The 16,835-nt window shown below is 48.0% G+C and overlaps 1 protein-coding gene across 2 annotated transcripts in view; it reads left to right on the top strand.

Moving 5' to 3' along the window:
* Positions 1–5,645: 5,645 nt before the first annotated feature.
* Positions 5,646–16,835, top strand: part of XPC (XPC complex subunit, DNA damage recognition and repair factor) — a 34,588-nt gene continuing 23,398 nt past the window's right edge. The window contains exons 1-3 of one of the 2 annotated variants that reach the window (XM_068114072.2): positions 5,646–5,751; positions 14,523–14,751; positions 15,412–15,473. In XM_068114072.2, coding sequence (XP_067970173.2) covers positions 5,697–5,751; positions 14,523–14,751; positions 15,412–15,473 — 346 coding nt within the window. In that variant the 5' untranslated portion in view covers positions 5,646–5,696. Of the gene's footprint in view, positions 5,752–14,522; positions 14,752–15,411; positions 15,474–16,835 lie in introns of those variants that run through there. The other variant, XM_068114073.2, reaches the window with a different exon arrangement.

Raw genomic sequence — 16,835 nt, 5'->3', positions numbered from 1 at the left:
GGGTTGGGGGCAGCCGTGGTGGGACGTGGGCACCGGGGCAAATCTCCTGGCGGCCTCCTGGAGGACCGAGCGTTGGCGAGCCGCGGACCAGGGGCCGGTGGCGTCAGGGATGAACTCGCCCGGCATGCGCAGTGGCTGGCCATAGACCAGCTCAGCGGTGGAAGCCTGGAGGTCCTCTTTAGGGGCCGTTCGGAGGCCCAATAGGACCCACAGGAGCCTGTCGGCCCAACCGTCGTCCTGGAGGCTGGCCCTGAGAGCGGCCTTCATCGAGCGGTGGAACTGCTCGCACAAGCCGTTGGCTTGGGGGTGGTAGGCCGTGGTGCGGTGTATCTTGACCCCCAAGGCCTGGGCGACCGCACCCCAAAGCTCGGAGGTGAATTGCGGGCCTCTGTCGGAGGAGATGTCCGAGGGGGCGCCGAAACGGGCAATCCAGGTGCCAATGAAGACCTGCGCCACGTCGGCGGATGTTGTTGATGCCAACGGGACGGCCTCCGGCCACCTGGTGGTCCTGTCCACCATCGTGAGGAGGTGGGTGAAGCCCCGCGAGGAGGGAAGGGGTCCCACCAGGTCCACATTGACGTGGTCGAAGTGCCGTGCAGGCACGTCGAATGGTGCCAACGGGGCCTGGGTGTGCCGGTGGACCTTCGCGCGCTGGCAGGCGACACAGGCGTTGGCCCAGTCGCGGACGTCCTTAGTCGCGTCCCGTGCTAGACGAACTTTGCTGCCACGAGCTTCTGCGACGCTTTCCGGCCCGGGTGGGAAAGGCCGTGGAGGGTGTCAAAAATGTGCCGTTGCCATCCGGTGGGCACGATGGGGCGAGGTTGGCCCAGGGAAACGTCGCACAGGAGAACTGTGCCTGTGTCCTCGAAGGGGACGTCGGCCAACCGCAGGCCTGTGTCCGCTGTCCAGAGGGCTTGCACCGTGGAGTCGGCGGTCTGGTCAGCCGCCATGCAGGCGAAGTCCACACCGAGGTGGATGGCATTCACGCCGGACCGGGAGAGGCAATCGGCCACAGCGTTGTCCTTGCCCGCGACGTGCCGGGTGTCCGTCGTAAATTCGGACACGGCGGAGAGGTGGCGCTGCTGGCAGGCCGACCACGGCTCTGCAACCTTGGCCATGGCGAAGACCAGGGGTTTATGGTCCACAAACGCCGTGAACGGGCGGTCCTCTAAAAGATGGCGGAAGTGGCGAACGGCCAGGTAAAGGCCGAGGAGCTCGCGGTCGAAAGCGCTATACTTGCGCTCGTTAGGGCGAAGCTGCCAGGTTGATGATGAGGCCGTCCTGGCCGAGGCGCGCAAAAAGTGTGCGCAGGTGGATGAGGTGCTCCGCCCGAGAAGTGCTGGCGACGAGAATGTCGTCCAAGTAGACGAAAATGAAGGTGAGGTCACGCAGCACGCTGTGCATCAGCCGCTGGAAGGCCTGGGCCGCGTTCTTAAGGCCGAATGGCATGCGAAGGAACTCGAAGAGGCCAAAAGGTGTAATTACCGCCGTCTTCGGCACGTCGGCCGGCCAGACGGGTACCTGGTGGTTGCCCCGAATGAGGTCGACCTTGGAAATGATCACCCACCCTGCCAAACGGGCGGAAAAGTCCTGTATGTGTGGTATCGGGTACCGGTCGGGGGTGGTGGCATCATTGAGGCGGCAGTAATCGCCGCATGGTCGCCATCCGCCACCCGGTTTGGGCACGATGTGCAGGGGCGAGGCCCACGCGCTATTCGATCGCCGCACAATGCCCAATCGCTCCAGCGATTCAAATTCCGCCTTCGCTACGGCGAGTTTGGTCGGGTCGAGGCGATGAGCCCTGGCGTAGACCGGTGGACCTGTGGTCGGGATGTGGTGTTCGACGTCGTGTTTGACGGCGACGGCCGAAAACGTTGGCTGCGTGAGGACGGGAAACTCGGCGAGCAGGCGGGTGAAATCGTCCGCGGCCGGGAGCGCGCAGGCTAGCTTGGTTGGTGCGGAGCCGCTCAATGAGCAAGCGAGCGAGCTGAAGGTCTCCGCATTGATGAGCCGACGCCGTTTGACGTCAACCAAAAGCCCATGCGCGCACAGAAAATCTGCACCCAGCAAGGCCATGGGCACGTTCGCCGTGATGAAGTCCCACCTGAAGCGCTGGCCCCCGAAGCAGAGTGCAACAACAACACAACATGCATTTTAAGGCCATGTTCCCTGCTAGAGCGGGGGTTAGCCTTGCGGTCCCCATGACAATCTTCTCCATTTTGCCCTATTTTCTGCATCTCTCCTTGTTAACCCCCTTGCCCGCATTTCTTCTTCCACCATCTTTAGCCAAGTCTTTCTCGGTCTTCCCCGTCCTCTACTTCCTTCTACATTAACTTCCATCACTCTTCTCAACCAGTCACTTTCATCCTTCCTCAATACATGACCAAACCATCTCAACCTGTTCCTCTTCACAGCATCAATCACAGGCAATATTCCCATCATCGTTCGCAATTCATCATTTGTCTTCCTCTCTCTCAACGATACTCCGCACATCCATCGAACCATTCGCATTTCCACCCTTTCCAGCCTTCGTTGCTGCTCTACGTTCATTACCCATGTCTCGCTCCCATAAATCATAACACTTCTCACACATGCAGCATACACCTTTCCCTTCAGCTTCAGCGACACTCTCCTCGTCATCAGCACGCCACTCAGTTCCCGAAACTTCTTCCATGCACATCTCACTCGAGCAACCGTTGCCGAGTCTGATCCACCTTCTCCATTCAGCATGTCTCCGAGGTAGCAAAAGGTAGCAAAATACCGAAGCAGAATGCGACGCCGAACAAACCGAAGGTGCGGATGGAGGAGCCGTTTGCGGTGACCAAGGTGGGGCCGCAAAGCGCGGCCTGTTTGTCCTGCACCGAGGTAGGTATCACGCTCAGCTGAGCACTGGTGTCACACAAAAAACGCCGCCCGGACGCTGTGTCCGTGATAAACAGAAGGCTGGCTGAATGGCCGACGCTCATGGCAGGCAGCGAGCGCCGGCCTGGTCGTTTCCCAACCTGCCGAAAGTGCACGGTGGGCGGCACGTTCTGGCCTTCTGCCCGAACCTGGCGTGGTAGTAGCACATGGTCCGCTCTGGTGGAGGCTCCGGCGGTCGCGTCGGGTTCGGTCGACGGGGCGTCGCGGCGGCCGCTGCCGCCAGTGGCGCTGACTCGGCCGGTGGTGGCGCCGGTCGTGGCGCGGGTGTTGCCTCGGTCTGCCCAGGGTTCCAGGCGGCCGCTCCGACGTGTCGCCTGGCCGAGAAAAATTTATCGGCCTCCTTGACCAAGGCGCGAGCGTCCGTGATGGGCGAGTTAGCCAAAGCTAACCGTACCTGCCCAGGTAGCTGCCGGAGGAACAGCTCGCGGAAGAGGAAATCCGGGCTGTGGTCGCCGAGTAGAGCCAGCATGTGGTCCATGCGCTCGGATGGACGGGCCTCACCCAGCTCCGGGAGGTCGAGCAGTTGTCGTGCGCGTTCGGTCTCCGTGAGTCCAAACGCACCGAGGAGTAGGCCTTTGACCGCGCCGTATTTGTCGGCGTTCGGCGGGTTCTGTAGGAAGCTCAGGACCCGGGCAGCAGTGGAGGCGTTGAGTGTGGAGACCACATGGTGGTAGCGCGTCGTGTCCTCCGTGATGTTCCGCAGGGCGAAGAGAGAATCTGCCTGGGCGAACCAGACGGCTGCGTGTGATTCCCAGAAGCCAGGGAGCTTCAAAGCTACAGATGACTCCATCGCCGTGTTCTCGAAAAGGGGTCACCAATGGTGGAGCTATGCTCGCACGATAAAGCCGAACAAAATGGACGACACCAGGAACGAAGTTTCACTGAGCTATTTATTCTAGCTCAATTCGAAAGAACTCAAAAGCACTGAATAGCCCGTTAACACGGGCGGCAATTTATATCAAAAGTTCACCACACAAAAGCCACGCCTCTCAGGCGGGGCTTGGTATGCAAATAAGTCAGCCACGCCTCTCAACGGGGCGTGGTATGCAAATCGAGAGTCCGCCCGGGAAAGGCAAGTCCGGACACGTCCGGGCGAGTCCGTCCGGGCAAGGTGATTGTGTCATGCTTCCGGTAACCGCTACAGAATGATCGTTTTTCAGGTCATGTTTCCCCGCTAGAGCAGGGGTTAGCCTTGCGGGCCCCAGGCCTTTACACTGTGCAGGTGCAGCATCTAACTGAAGATGTCCAAATGTCACACGCGTCCATGCCCGTGGGATTCCCACAGGTGACCCCACTAGTATCTTATTATAATAGAGCAAACGTATATGGTTATGTATGTTTATATGCGACGAAAACGTCTTCTTCTTCTTCAAATAAAAATTACCACCCTCTTATTTAACCCTCTTAATTGCGTTAAGACTGCTGAGACCCTCACACCTATGACGACCCTTTTATTCCCCCAAGACCCTTCAGACCACCAAGACCCCTGAAGACCCCAAAGACCCCTAAAGACCCCAAAGACCCAAAACACCCCAAAGACCCAAAACACCCCAAAGACCCCGAAGACCCCGAAGACCCAAAACACCCCGAAGACCCAAAATACCCTTAAAGGCCCCGAGTATCCAATAGACACTGAAGCCCCAAATGGCGCCGAAGACCTAGAAGACCCAAAATACCCCGAAGACCCAAAATACCCCAAAGACCCAAAACACCCCGAAGACCCAAAATACCCCGAAAATCCAAAACACCCCGAAGACCCAAAACACCCCGAAGACCCAAAACACCCCGAATACCCAAAACACCCCGAAGACCCAAAACACCCCGAAGACCCAAAACACCCCGAAAATCCTAAACACCCCAAAGACCCAAAACACCCCGAAGACCCAAAACACCCCGAATACCCAAAACACCCCAAAGACCCAAAACACCACGAAGACCCAAAACACCCCGGAGACCCAAAACACCCCGAAAACCCAAGATACCGCGAAGACTCAAAACACCCCGAAGAGCAAAAACACCCCGAAAATCCTAAGCACCCCGAAGACCCAAAACACCCCGAAGACCTAAAACACCCCAAATACCCAAAACACCCCAAAGACCCAAGACACCCCGAAGACCCAAAACACCCCGAAGACCAAAAAGACCCCGAAGACCAAAAAGACCCCGAAGACCAAAAATACCCCGAAGACCCAAAAGACCCCAAAACACCCAAAGACCCTTAAAAACCAAGAAGACCCAAAAGACCCTTAAAACCCAAAAGACGTGAAGACCCCGAGGACCCTTAAGACCCAAAAGCCTCTGAAGACACCAAAGACCAAAAAGACCCTGAAGACCCAAAACACCCCAAAGACCCAAAATACCTTTAAAGGCCCAAAGGATCCAAAAGATCCTGAAGACCCAAATGGCCCTGAAGACCCAAAAGACACCGAAATGGTCAAAGATGCCTACCCCTCTGAAACGACGTGTGGTGAGGACTGAGGCGCGCGGAGCGCGCCGAGTTACACCAGTATCATATAATAGAGGACTTTCTTCGGGAGCACAATGAAATGTTTAATGATTATTAAAATATAACAAATTACGTCATATCATAATGTTAGTAATCGATAAAGCTGTTGAAAAAACAGTGACTTCACACAGTATGTGGTTCATATCAACACCACCGTTACCACCACCAAGTGAACCGCGATCGATTACATTTGGCGCCAAACTTACATGCCGACCCGGAAGTGGTTTGCGCCTCACGGTGGCGGCTTGGCGTGTTTCTTGTGTGTGGAATGGGGAGACTGCGAAGTGGGGGCGGTGGTCGTGCAAAGGGGGTCCGACAGCGGGGTAAGAACGTGCTTGGACCACCTTTCCCTCCCATTGGTACACCAACCTGTGCAGGACTGTAGATAGTCATAGTCCGACATGTCCCTGTGCAGGACTATAGGCCTACATAGTCCGACATGTCCCTGTGCAGGACTGTACATAGTCCGACATGTCCCTGTGCAGGACTGTACATAGTTCGACATGTCCCTGTGCAGGACTGTACGTAGTCCGACATGTCCCTGTGCAGGACTGTACATAGTCCGACATGTCCCTGTGCAGGACTGTACATAGTCCGACATGTCCCTGTGCAGACTGTACATACTAGTCCGACATGTCCCTGTGCAGAACTGTGCATAGTCCGACATGTCCCTGTCAGTGTGTACGACTGTACGTCGTCCGACACTGTGTACAAGATGGAGTTTTGTCTCCCATTGGCATTAACCCATTTATTTATCATTCCACTTTATCCCGTAACCTGTTTATACAAAACGATTAAAGGCACAAACTTTCATTCGTAATCTCCACATCGAAATATCTCATGTACGTACGTTGTACCTCATGTGCGTACGGTGTACATATACAAACTGCGTACCTCATGTGCGTATGTGTACATATACGTACGGTGTATCCCATGTACATACTGTGTACCTCATGTATGTACGGTGTACATGTACATACTGCGTACCTCATGTGCGTACATGTACATGTACATATGGTGTACCTCATGTGCGTACGGTGTACCTCATGTGCGTATGTGTACATGTACATACGGTGTACCTCATGTGCGTACGGTGTACCTCATGTACGTACGGTGTACCTCATGTGCGTATGGTGTACATGTACGTAGTGTACCTCATGTACATACTGTGTAACTCATGTACGTATGGTGTACCTCATGTACGTATGGTGTACCTCATGTGTGTACAGTGTACATGTACGTACGGTTTACCTCATGTGCATACGGTGTACCTCATGTACATACGGTGTACCTCATGTGCGTATGGTGTATGTCTGGCCATTTCAATCATTGCTACTTTTTTTTTCTTTTTTTTTTGTGTGTGTATACTGAATCGAGGCTCGTGAAAGAGCTGACATTTACTTCACAAACAAATCAACCAGACAAACAAAATGTATAAAAAGAGGGAGTGGAAGACAAGATGGGGAGAGAAGGGGAAGCACACAAACACTTGAGAGCACACAACATTTGAGAGCAGGGAGATGTGTGGGAGGGAGAGGGCTTGGGGGGGAGAGGCGTGGGAGGGGGGGGGAGAAGTATAAAACACAAGGACACCAAGGACTTCCACGACAGAAGTTGGTATTTCAAAAAAGTGGAATTGGGGTGAAATTAGCAGGGGTAGAAAAGATCAAGGTTTTGGATGGGGGAAGATAAGACATGGTGGTGAACAGCTGTTTTAAAGACCTGGAGGGAGGAGTGGGATTGAAGAGAGTGAGGGAGTTTGTTCCAGAGGCGGGAGAAAAGAGGAATGAAGGAGTGAAGGTGAGCAGAGAGTCTTGATTTTGGCAGTTTAACCATAAGAGGGTTGCAGGCAGATCTTGTGCGACCTGTAGGAATATTTGTGGGACAGAGCCCAGAGAGAGCTGGGGGGGCAAGGCCAGAGAGGAGTCGGTAGAAGACGGAAAGACCACCAACCTGCCTGCGGTGAGTGAGTGAGAGGCCCTTGGAGTTAGCTTCATCACAGGAGATTCCAATGATTCTGAATGCTTTGGTTTCAACAGCGTGAAGACGAGCTAGGTGTGAGGCAGGAGCACCAGCCCAGAAGGGAGAGCAGTATTCCATTGAGCTGCGGATGAAAGCCTTGTATGTGGTGAGGAGCTCAGGTGTGCCAAGGAAGGACTTCGCACGACGGAGGATGCCCAGTCGGCGACTGGCTTTGGAGGCCAGATTTGAAATGTGGTTTTCCCAGGAAAGATCATGGCAGATAGTGAGACCCAAAAGCTTGAGTGACAGAACTTCTTGGAGAGGATTATTCAGAAAGTGGATGGGAGGGTTGTCCAGTCGGTCTTTTCGGAGAGACATCGTAAGAGTGTGAGATTTGTCAGGATTGAAAGACATGTTACACTTGTTTGCCCAGTCTGTGATTTTGTCCAGGTCTGCAGAGAGTGAGGAGGCTGCAGACTGCCGATCTGAGGGATGAGGAATGGAGCGACAGAGAGTAGAGTCATCAGCAAAGAGATAGAGAGGATTTTCAAGAGAGTCAGAGAGATCATTGATGAAGACCAGAAAAAGCACAGGGCCCAGAACACTGCCTTGGGGAACTCCAGCCTGAACAGGAAGAGGAGATGAGAGAAACCCATTCAGGGCCACACGTTGACTACGACTAGAGAGGAAGTCCGCCAGCCATGCGTGGAGATTTCCATGGATACCAAAAGAGGAGAGTTTGGTGAGCAGAGCGGGGTGCCAGACCGTATCGAAGGCACGTGATATGTCAAGGGAGACAGCTCTAATTTCCTGTTTGGCATTGAGGACCTCCATCCATTGTTGAGATAGCAGAAGCAGCATGTCCAGAGTAGAGTGACCAGGTCTGAAACAAAATTGATGATCAGAGATCAAGCCATTGGAGAAGAGGAAAGATTTCATATCTGAAGCAATGATGGATTCCATGACTTTGCTGATAATTGGGAGAAGGCTGATTGGTCTGTAGTTGCTAGGATCTGTTTTTGCACCTTTTTTGTGCAAAGCGGTGATGTTGGCAGATTTCCAAGCAGATGGCAGATGACCTTGAGCAAAAGAGAGGGTGAAGAGAACAGAGAGAGGGAGTGAAAGAGTGGAAGAACAGGATTTTAGGACCCGTGGGCTGATGCCTGTCAGGTCCAGTTGCAGAATCAGAGTCGAGGGTTGACAGAAACTTTTCCACCTTGTCAGGAGGAAAGGACACAGAGTCCAGGAGCAGCTGGGTACGACTGGGTACGGTGGGTACAGTACGAGCTTGTTTAGTACTTATTGAAAAGTACTTATTGAAACTAGAGACGAGCTTGTTTACCATAAGGGGTACCCGGCGTTGCACGGGGCTGTTCAAATCCTGGGGGACATTTTGAAGAATACATTTTTTTTGTGGGAGCCTAAAACGCTTCCATACACCCACTAAGACTAAGGAATGAGGTCAGGGATCATTTAATATCACCTTTCACATTGCTGCAAATGATTAGGCACTATAGAGCAATATTAAAAATAGGGGCAATACCCCTGGCGCTCACCTGGTAGAATAAACAGTATACTACACCGACTAAAGGTATTTTAAACCAATTTCAATGGTTGCTAGAAGACAGGGCAGCTTGTAGAATCATATTAACATAATCATAAGACTTTAAACAAAGAAACAAAAAAATACCTATTTTGGGGGACAACTACCCCACGCCCACCCCGTACACCTCTTCAGACCCTGATTTTACTAATGCCTTGAACAAACATTGGTACATCATGGGTGATGAAAGTTGTAATTTTGTAATTTTGGAGAAGAGAGCAAATATCTATTTCAGGGGGTCAAACCCCCCACACATCCCCTTTAAGGCTTAAACCATGATTTGTTATGCCTTGAACAAACGTTGATGCATCACGGGTGACGAAGGTTGTGGTCAGGTTTCATTGAAATTGTGTTTGTAGTTTCAGAGAAAAGAGCAAATACCAGTATCAGTGGGCTACAAAAACGTAAACTGTTCTACCTGGTTGAGGTATGCACTCTACAAGTCTATGAGTACAATTTTTTTTACACCTGATACAGGTGTTTGTTTTAACTACACCATTCCACAATCTGGACAACCTTTAAGTTCCTTGAATTTTTTCTTTCTTTTCTGCAAATCTGAAGGTCATGGAGGAGGTAGAACGCAGAACGGATCAGGATGTAACAGGACAAGAAGAACAATATTGAGAGAGGGGATTGTGATGGTGAGGGATCAACACACCAACATCAGGATAGAGGGAGACTTTGAGAAACAAGGAATGAGGAGTACGGGAGGAAAAATGGAGTGGACAATATTGATACAGCTACAAATGATCAGGAAGGAAGAAAAACTGGAGACTTGGTAAGAGTTGGGCTTAAGGGGAAGGTCAATGAGTGTAGGATAGACCACAATGGCTCAATAATATTAAATCCAGTGATTGAGAAGGCCAGGGAGGATGTTTTACTTCGCTCTCATGTTCTTTGAACCATAATTTAATATTGACTGCAGTGTGTATTAGGACATTCATCGTCTTAGAAAATGACACCAACTTCAGGAAACAAGGTTTGTATCAAGGGATGCAATTGGTCACTAAGGCTTCATAGTCATCAGCAGTTAGACAGTTTTATGTTGAAGGCTCCAGGCATGGACTATATAGCTCTCATCGAGGCCAGGCCTTAAATAAATGAGAAGAAAAGTGTATCATGTTTGTTTGCGAGTAAGAGAGATTGAAGCTAGTCCAGAAGCCTCTAGCTTGAGTGAGACAGAAAGTAAGACCAGCAATCCTGACACGGAGAGTGTAAGATGGTTCCGGGCACCACTTTAACACTCCTAAGTCCGAACGGTAGTACTACCCTGTGCGGTTGCTGTCGACAACCTACTACCTAAAAAATTCATTTTGCGACAATGTTTTATTTTTATAACCAACTGTTTGCGTATAGCAGCTCGACCATGGAACTCAATTTCATGGAGCCCACGAGTTGTTTTGATAGATATGAATTGGGTTCGCTGATGTCCTGGGATATTTGTCACAATTCTTGTCAACACAGGTCTGTCCAGGGTATCTAGCGTACTCATCCGACCAATGTGAGACGGCTTGTCCATGTTTTTCTTTTATTTTGCCCATGCTGTCATTACTTTGGAGACTGTTCTTTTTCATACCTACCTGAAGTTTTGTGGTGTTGTGGTTTCAGTCACAGAACACCCAGCCCTCAACCACAAGCTAATTGTTCCCTTTCAAAGTCAGACAGGTCTCTCATTTTTGCCAAATTCTATCTAGCTATAAATCTGGAATGGAAAAAGGGTATTTATTATTTAAAATATTGCAATATTTGTTGCAAGAATAAACAATATTATCTCTAGTAATAAAAGAGAGTGTGTGTCAGTCAGTCAGTATGTCTCCTCCATAACTTCAAAACCATGAAACCTAACAGCCTGAAACTTTGCACGTATACTAAGGGAACTCCAATGGAGTGCATGAATGAAAACTGGGTAGTTGGGTAAATTGAAACCCCTTTTGAAGATAATTTAGGGGGTGCTCATCATAAAAAGCCTTACCAAGATGATGGCATGCCATCTTGTTCAGCTGGCAGTCACCTCACAGGGGTCTTAAGCTGTCATATTGTTTCGGCCTGCCCAGAAATGCCTTGACTTGGAACAGGCTGCAGTGGTTTCTGTACAATAAAGCGCTTAAAAATTTTTTTTTTTCACTTTCCTCACTTATTCTTCAAATTCAAAATCACTTCTAATTATTATTATGCAAATTATTATATTAATATAATTATAATATATATAATAATTATATTATTAATTATTAAATTATTAATTATTATTCAAATTCTTGATCCTTTTCAAATTAGGTACTTGGAGCAATTGTACGCATTAGATGATGAAATTTTTCATGTGTGTATGTATTTCCCCACCCAATGCAATGCGTGCATACATTGTGTGTGTGTGTGTGTGTGTGTGTGTGTGTGTGTGTGTGTGTGTGTGTGTGTGTGTGTGTGTGTGTGTGTGTGTGTGTCAGTCAGACTCAGTAATGCAATTACCCTACAGGTAATGTGGTAGTATTGGTTAGATGAGAAATATGGGCAATACCAATAAGTACTGGTAATAAGCATTTTAAATACCTCCTGTTAACAGCTTTAACTACAGTGTATGAAACTTTAAAAATATTATAATTACTTATTAGATATTATCCTTTTTTTGCCTCCGCCCCCGAAGGCGGCCGGAGGCAATATGTTTTCGGGTTGTCCGTCCATCCGTCTGTATGGGCTAAACCTCGTTTTTCTCAGCAACCACATGTCCGGTTGAGACGAAACTTTGAGGGTAAAAGCGACACCCATGTAGAATGTTTTGTGTTAATTGTGATGTCGTAGCTCATATGGTATGGCAGACACAAAATTTGACACTTGGCACATTGTTGAGTACTCCCAATGGGGAACAAAAGCATGATAATGATGACATCATCAGTAAGTGGTATACCAGCCATAAATGTTTTAATCGAATGCCTTATCCTAAAAATCTGAAATTGCATGCACATGATCAATGACCCATTTGTATTGAAATATAAAATTTATGACATCATAGGTCACATGGTTTGGCAGCCATACTGGATTGAAGGAAAATATTAAATAATTATATCTCTGAAACCGCTTACCCTATCGATGCAAAATTTTACAAATGTCATCTAACACCATTGTTGCATATCGTTCGAAAATGATGATGTTGTAGTGGTTTGGTAGCAATCTTGGATACAAAAACAAACCTTATCGGATAAACACGAAACTTCAAAAACGTGATCCCCTACGCATGCATATGCAGACATTGCAGAGTGTACATTTGTGATGTCATATGTCACGTGGTTTGACAGCCATATTTGCTTGAAAGCCGATATTAAAAAAAAAAAAGTCCCTTCTCCAAAAACGCTTCACCGATCGATGTGAAACCTGTCCTGTGGTAAAAATGTGATACTTCAAAACAGCTGAAGGGATTTAAACCAAACTTGTTTATTTGTAGGACAGTGAACGAGGGCATCTAGCCATTGCCACAGGTGGGGACTATGCGGAGGTATATTGGCGACAGTCGCATTGCTCTAGTTTCATTTTACAATATACCCATGATGTGAGAAAAGTGGGAAAGATGCTGATTTTGATAGCTTTGGACTCCTTTCATTGTGTTCCTTTTTCACCCAAACGTGAGGCGGATGTGAACTTTGACCCCATGTTGTTGGTCTGTGGTCGGGATGGCGCCCATAACAAATGGCCTTTTGTAAACTCCATTGTCGCTAGCCCTATCAGAAAATACCATCAAACTGAATGGCCTCATGTACAAGATTAAAACACCCATTTGCTCGTACTCTAGAGTTTGAATTATCTATCCATGAATTCTCTCCATCATGGAAGAGACAGAAGTTGAGGAAGCGATAAAAGCAATGAAGAGTGGAAAAGCGGGAGGGCCGACGGGAGTTGTGGGAGATATGTTGAAGGCAGCAGGAAGTTGGGGTGTGAAGAGAATGACAGAGATCTGTAATCTGGTGGTGAAAGAAGGCCGCATTCCAGTGGATTGGGAACTGAGTACCCTCTTCCCTCTATACAAGGGGAAAGGTGACCCTCTGGAGTGTGGCTCGTACCGAGCGATAAAGTTATTGGAGCATGGAATGAAGGTATTGGAAAGGGTGTTGGAGAGGAGGATAAGGAAGAAAGTGAAGATCGACGAAATGCAGTTTGGATTTATGCCAGGAAGAGGAACGACAGACGCGCTTTTCATTGTGAGGCAGTTGCAGGAGAAGTACATGGAGAAGAGGAAGATGTTGTTTTTGGGGTTTGTTGATCTGGAGAAAGCATTCGATAGGGTTCCATGCAAAGTATTGACATGGGCATTGAGGAAGTTAGGAGTGGAGGAATGGTTGATCAGAGTAGTGATGGCAATGTACAAAAGAGCGCGCACAGCTGTAAGGACGAAGGACGGGAACAGTGGTGAGTTTGAGGTGAAGGTGGGAGTGCATCAGGGGTCGGTACTAAGTCCACTACTATTTGTAGCTGTGATGGAGGTGCTGGCTCAGAACGTAAAGGAGGGTTTACCGTGGGAGTTGTTGTATGCAGATGATCTGGTGTTGATTGCGGAAAGTATGGATGGACTGAAGGAAAAGATGAACACGTGGAAGGAATGTATGGAGACAAAAGGTCTGAAGGTGAATATCGGAAAGACGAAGGTGATGGCAAGTGGTAAAGCATGTGGTGGGGTGGAAAGAACTGGGAAGTGGCCGTGTGCTGTGTGCAGGAAGGGTGTCGGAGTGAACTCCATTCAATGTACAATGTGCGCTGAGTGGGTTCATCAAAAATGTCGTGGTCTGAGAGGGTCATTTACCAGTGTGGCAGATACATTCAAATGTAAGGTGTGCACAGAGGGAGCTGCAGATGGAGGAAATGTTGAGTTGGATCTTGGAGACGGCGTGAAGCTGGAAGGTGTGAAAACATTTTGCTACCTCGGAGACATGCTGAATGGAGAAGGTGGATCAGACTCGGCAACGGTTGCTCGAGTGAGATGTGCATGGAAGAAGTTTCGGGAACTGAGTGGCGTGCTGATGAAGAGGAGAGTGTCGCTGAAGCTGAAGGGAAAGGTGTATGCTGCATGTGTGAGAAGTGTTATGATTTATGGGAGCGAGACATGGGTAATGAACGTAGAGCAGCAACGAAGGCTGGAAAGGGTGGAAATGCGAATGGTTCGATGGATGTGCGGAGTATCGTTGAGAGAGAGGAAGACAAATGATGAATTGCGAAAGATGATGGGAATATTGCCTGTGATTGATGCTGTGAAGAGGAACAGGTTGAGATGGTTTGGTCATGTGTTGAGGAAGGATGAAAGTGACTGGTTGAGAAGAGTGATGGAAATTAATGTAGAAGGAAGTAGAGGACGGGGAAGACCGAGAAAGACTTGGCTAAATATGGTGGAAGAAGAAATGCGGGCCAGGGGGTTAACAAGGAGAGATGCAGAAAATAGGGCAAAATGGAGAAGATTGTCATGGGGACCGCAAGGCTAACCCCCGCTCTAGCAGGGAAAATGGCCTTTAAAATGCATGTTGTATTTTTACTCCTTTGCTTTTGCTTTTACAGTCCAAAAGGAATCCACAAGATCATCCATCACAGAAACGAGTCAGAAGCCACAGGAAAAGAAGACACAGGGAAGGAAAAGCACACGAGGGAAAAATCAAGCGGGTGATTGTCGGTCAGCACCTACAGGAGCTCACGGTACCGTGGGTTCTGATGATGATGTTGGGTCAGCAAGTATGCTTGATGCTCCTGCTTTTTGTGGACCATCTCTAATTATTCCAAACATCTCCAGGTATATTCGTTGATTGATGAATTTTTCTTTTTGGCAATGCCTAAGGGGTAATCGATCTCTTTTTTACATCCGCAATTACGGCAGAATTTAACAACCCCTCGCTCCCTCCCAACATGTCCCTTCCCTTCCTTCCGCTCACCTTACGCCTCTCTCCTCCCAACCTTACATCCCTTCTACCCCCAAATCTTCTTTTTCTCTCTGGTCATCTTTTCTTCTTTTTTCAATTTTTATCTTCTTAATTTCCCCCTAATCCCACCCAATGCGTGCATACATAATAATAATCTGATGGCTCATAATCTCAATGGAAGATTCGCGATTTGGAAAATAATTACGTGGTTGCCTGTTAGACTCAACCTTGAAAAAAACCAAACCATAACAGATTTTATTATCTGCACAATAGATTAAGCTTTGTATCATTATTGCAATTTATGGTGACCTTATTTTCTGGTTGACTTTTGTTTTATGACAATTTTCTCAGTATAACTCAAACGACGAATCTTGAGATTGACTTTGGATTTCAGAAGATGGGTCTGTTGTTGCACTTGTCATGGTAGCCTTTAGCTTCTGTTTTCAGGCTTTGACAGCAGTGTTGGTGGCCATGTTGCACTTGAAGAGGACAATAAACAGTTTGTACAGATAACGTTACACTTGTGTCTCCAGAGGTTGTGTCGATGGGGGAGATGAATCGGAGGAAAGTACAGAGGAGTGGGAGGAAGTGGCAGGTATGTGTATCTTCCTATAATTCACCAAATGTCCGTCCGTCTATCTGTCTGTCTGTCTGTCTGTTCGAAGGTACCGTAAAAACTGCTGAATCGATCACAGATATTTTGGGTGGATAATCCTGGGATCTCCAGGAGTAAAATAGGCTATTTAGTTTTCCCAATTTCAGCTTTAGTCGCCAGCATTCTCAGGTTTGGACTCCCGCATAACATTCGCATTCGCATAACGTTCATTGTTCTCATTGTGACGATGTTGTTTTCCCGGGTGCCGCGCGATCGGTGCAGCCATTTGTGAGGCACCCGGGAAAGCAACATGTCTCCATCGATCGCTAACAGATCGCTGTATCCATCGATCTTGCCAAGGCCGTAACAGCTATCGGCTCAAAATCCTTTTAACTGTTGATTTGGTACAGTTGCACGTATCGGGAATTTGGTACACGTATCGGGAGTACATACGACATAGCGATTGTGAACACGATTATCGATCACGATTCACGATCATCATGATCATAGTGTATCGATCACGATTTGAAACACGATGGAATAATATTTACCGATATGAACAGTGATGTGGCTTTTATTGAAATTCTAAAGATGCTGTTTAGATTTTGATGATTTGCGTGTGATATGATTCAACGGATGTTTATATGAATCGTTTAAAATATTTTTTTTAAACCTTCAATTTCTGATATTTTGCCTTTTCATTTGGGCCTCCCAATTGAAGCCCCGCCCATAGGGCGGGTACCGTTGCGAGTTAATTTAACTGCAACTTTAATTTAATGGAATTGTTATTACCTCACACACGCTGAGCGAAAAGCGGAGTTAAGCAATTGCCTCATGTCACTCTGTCTGTCTGTCTTATCAGTTTATGATCGAGGTACAACTTGTTTAAATTGAATGTTATATTTTGAACACGAATCGGAACATGAATAGGAAGACAAGTTTGCTGTTTTACAGTACTTTGGCTCTGAATTAGTCCTGGCCACACATGTGCAGAGAGGGGCAAGATAATATTTTTACTCTGACTACCTGACTGGCAGTTAAACAAAATTGAAAATCACTCCAAACAGGACACTCACTGTTTTTAAAGACGTCATATAAAGGGCACGAATAACTAATGTAACGTGTTAGATAGGGTGATGTAATAGATACTGGTGAAAACGGCGGTCAAATCTGGAATTAATTTATTTATATGCTTTTAAACTTCTTAAAGCCTTTTATTAAAGTTTAATTATACACTTTAACACTGTAGAACACAAATCGCCTTCATAATACTTCCAAAAACCATGATATTTTGGATATCAATATATAGCACAAGAGGGTGTGGCATGTGAGAGGGTGCAGTATCGGGGTGAAGAAGAGGTC

This window comes from Myxine glutinosa, chromosome 4, assembly GCF_964187855.1.
Source record: "Myxine glutinosa chromosome 4, kmMyxGlut1.1, whole genome shotgun sequence".
NCBI classification, from domain to species: Eukaryota; Metazoa; Chordata; class Myxini; order Myxiniformes; family Myxinidae; genus Myxine; species Myxine glutinosa.
The sequence above is the reverse complement of the archived record's forward strand: the minus strand, read 5'-3'. Positions and strand labels throughout refer to the sequence as shown.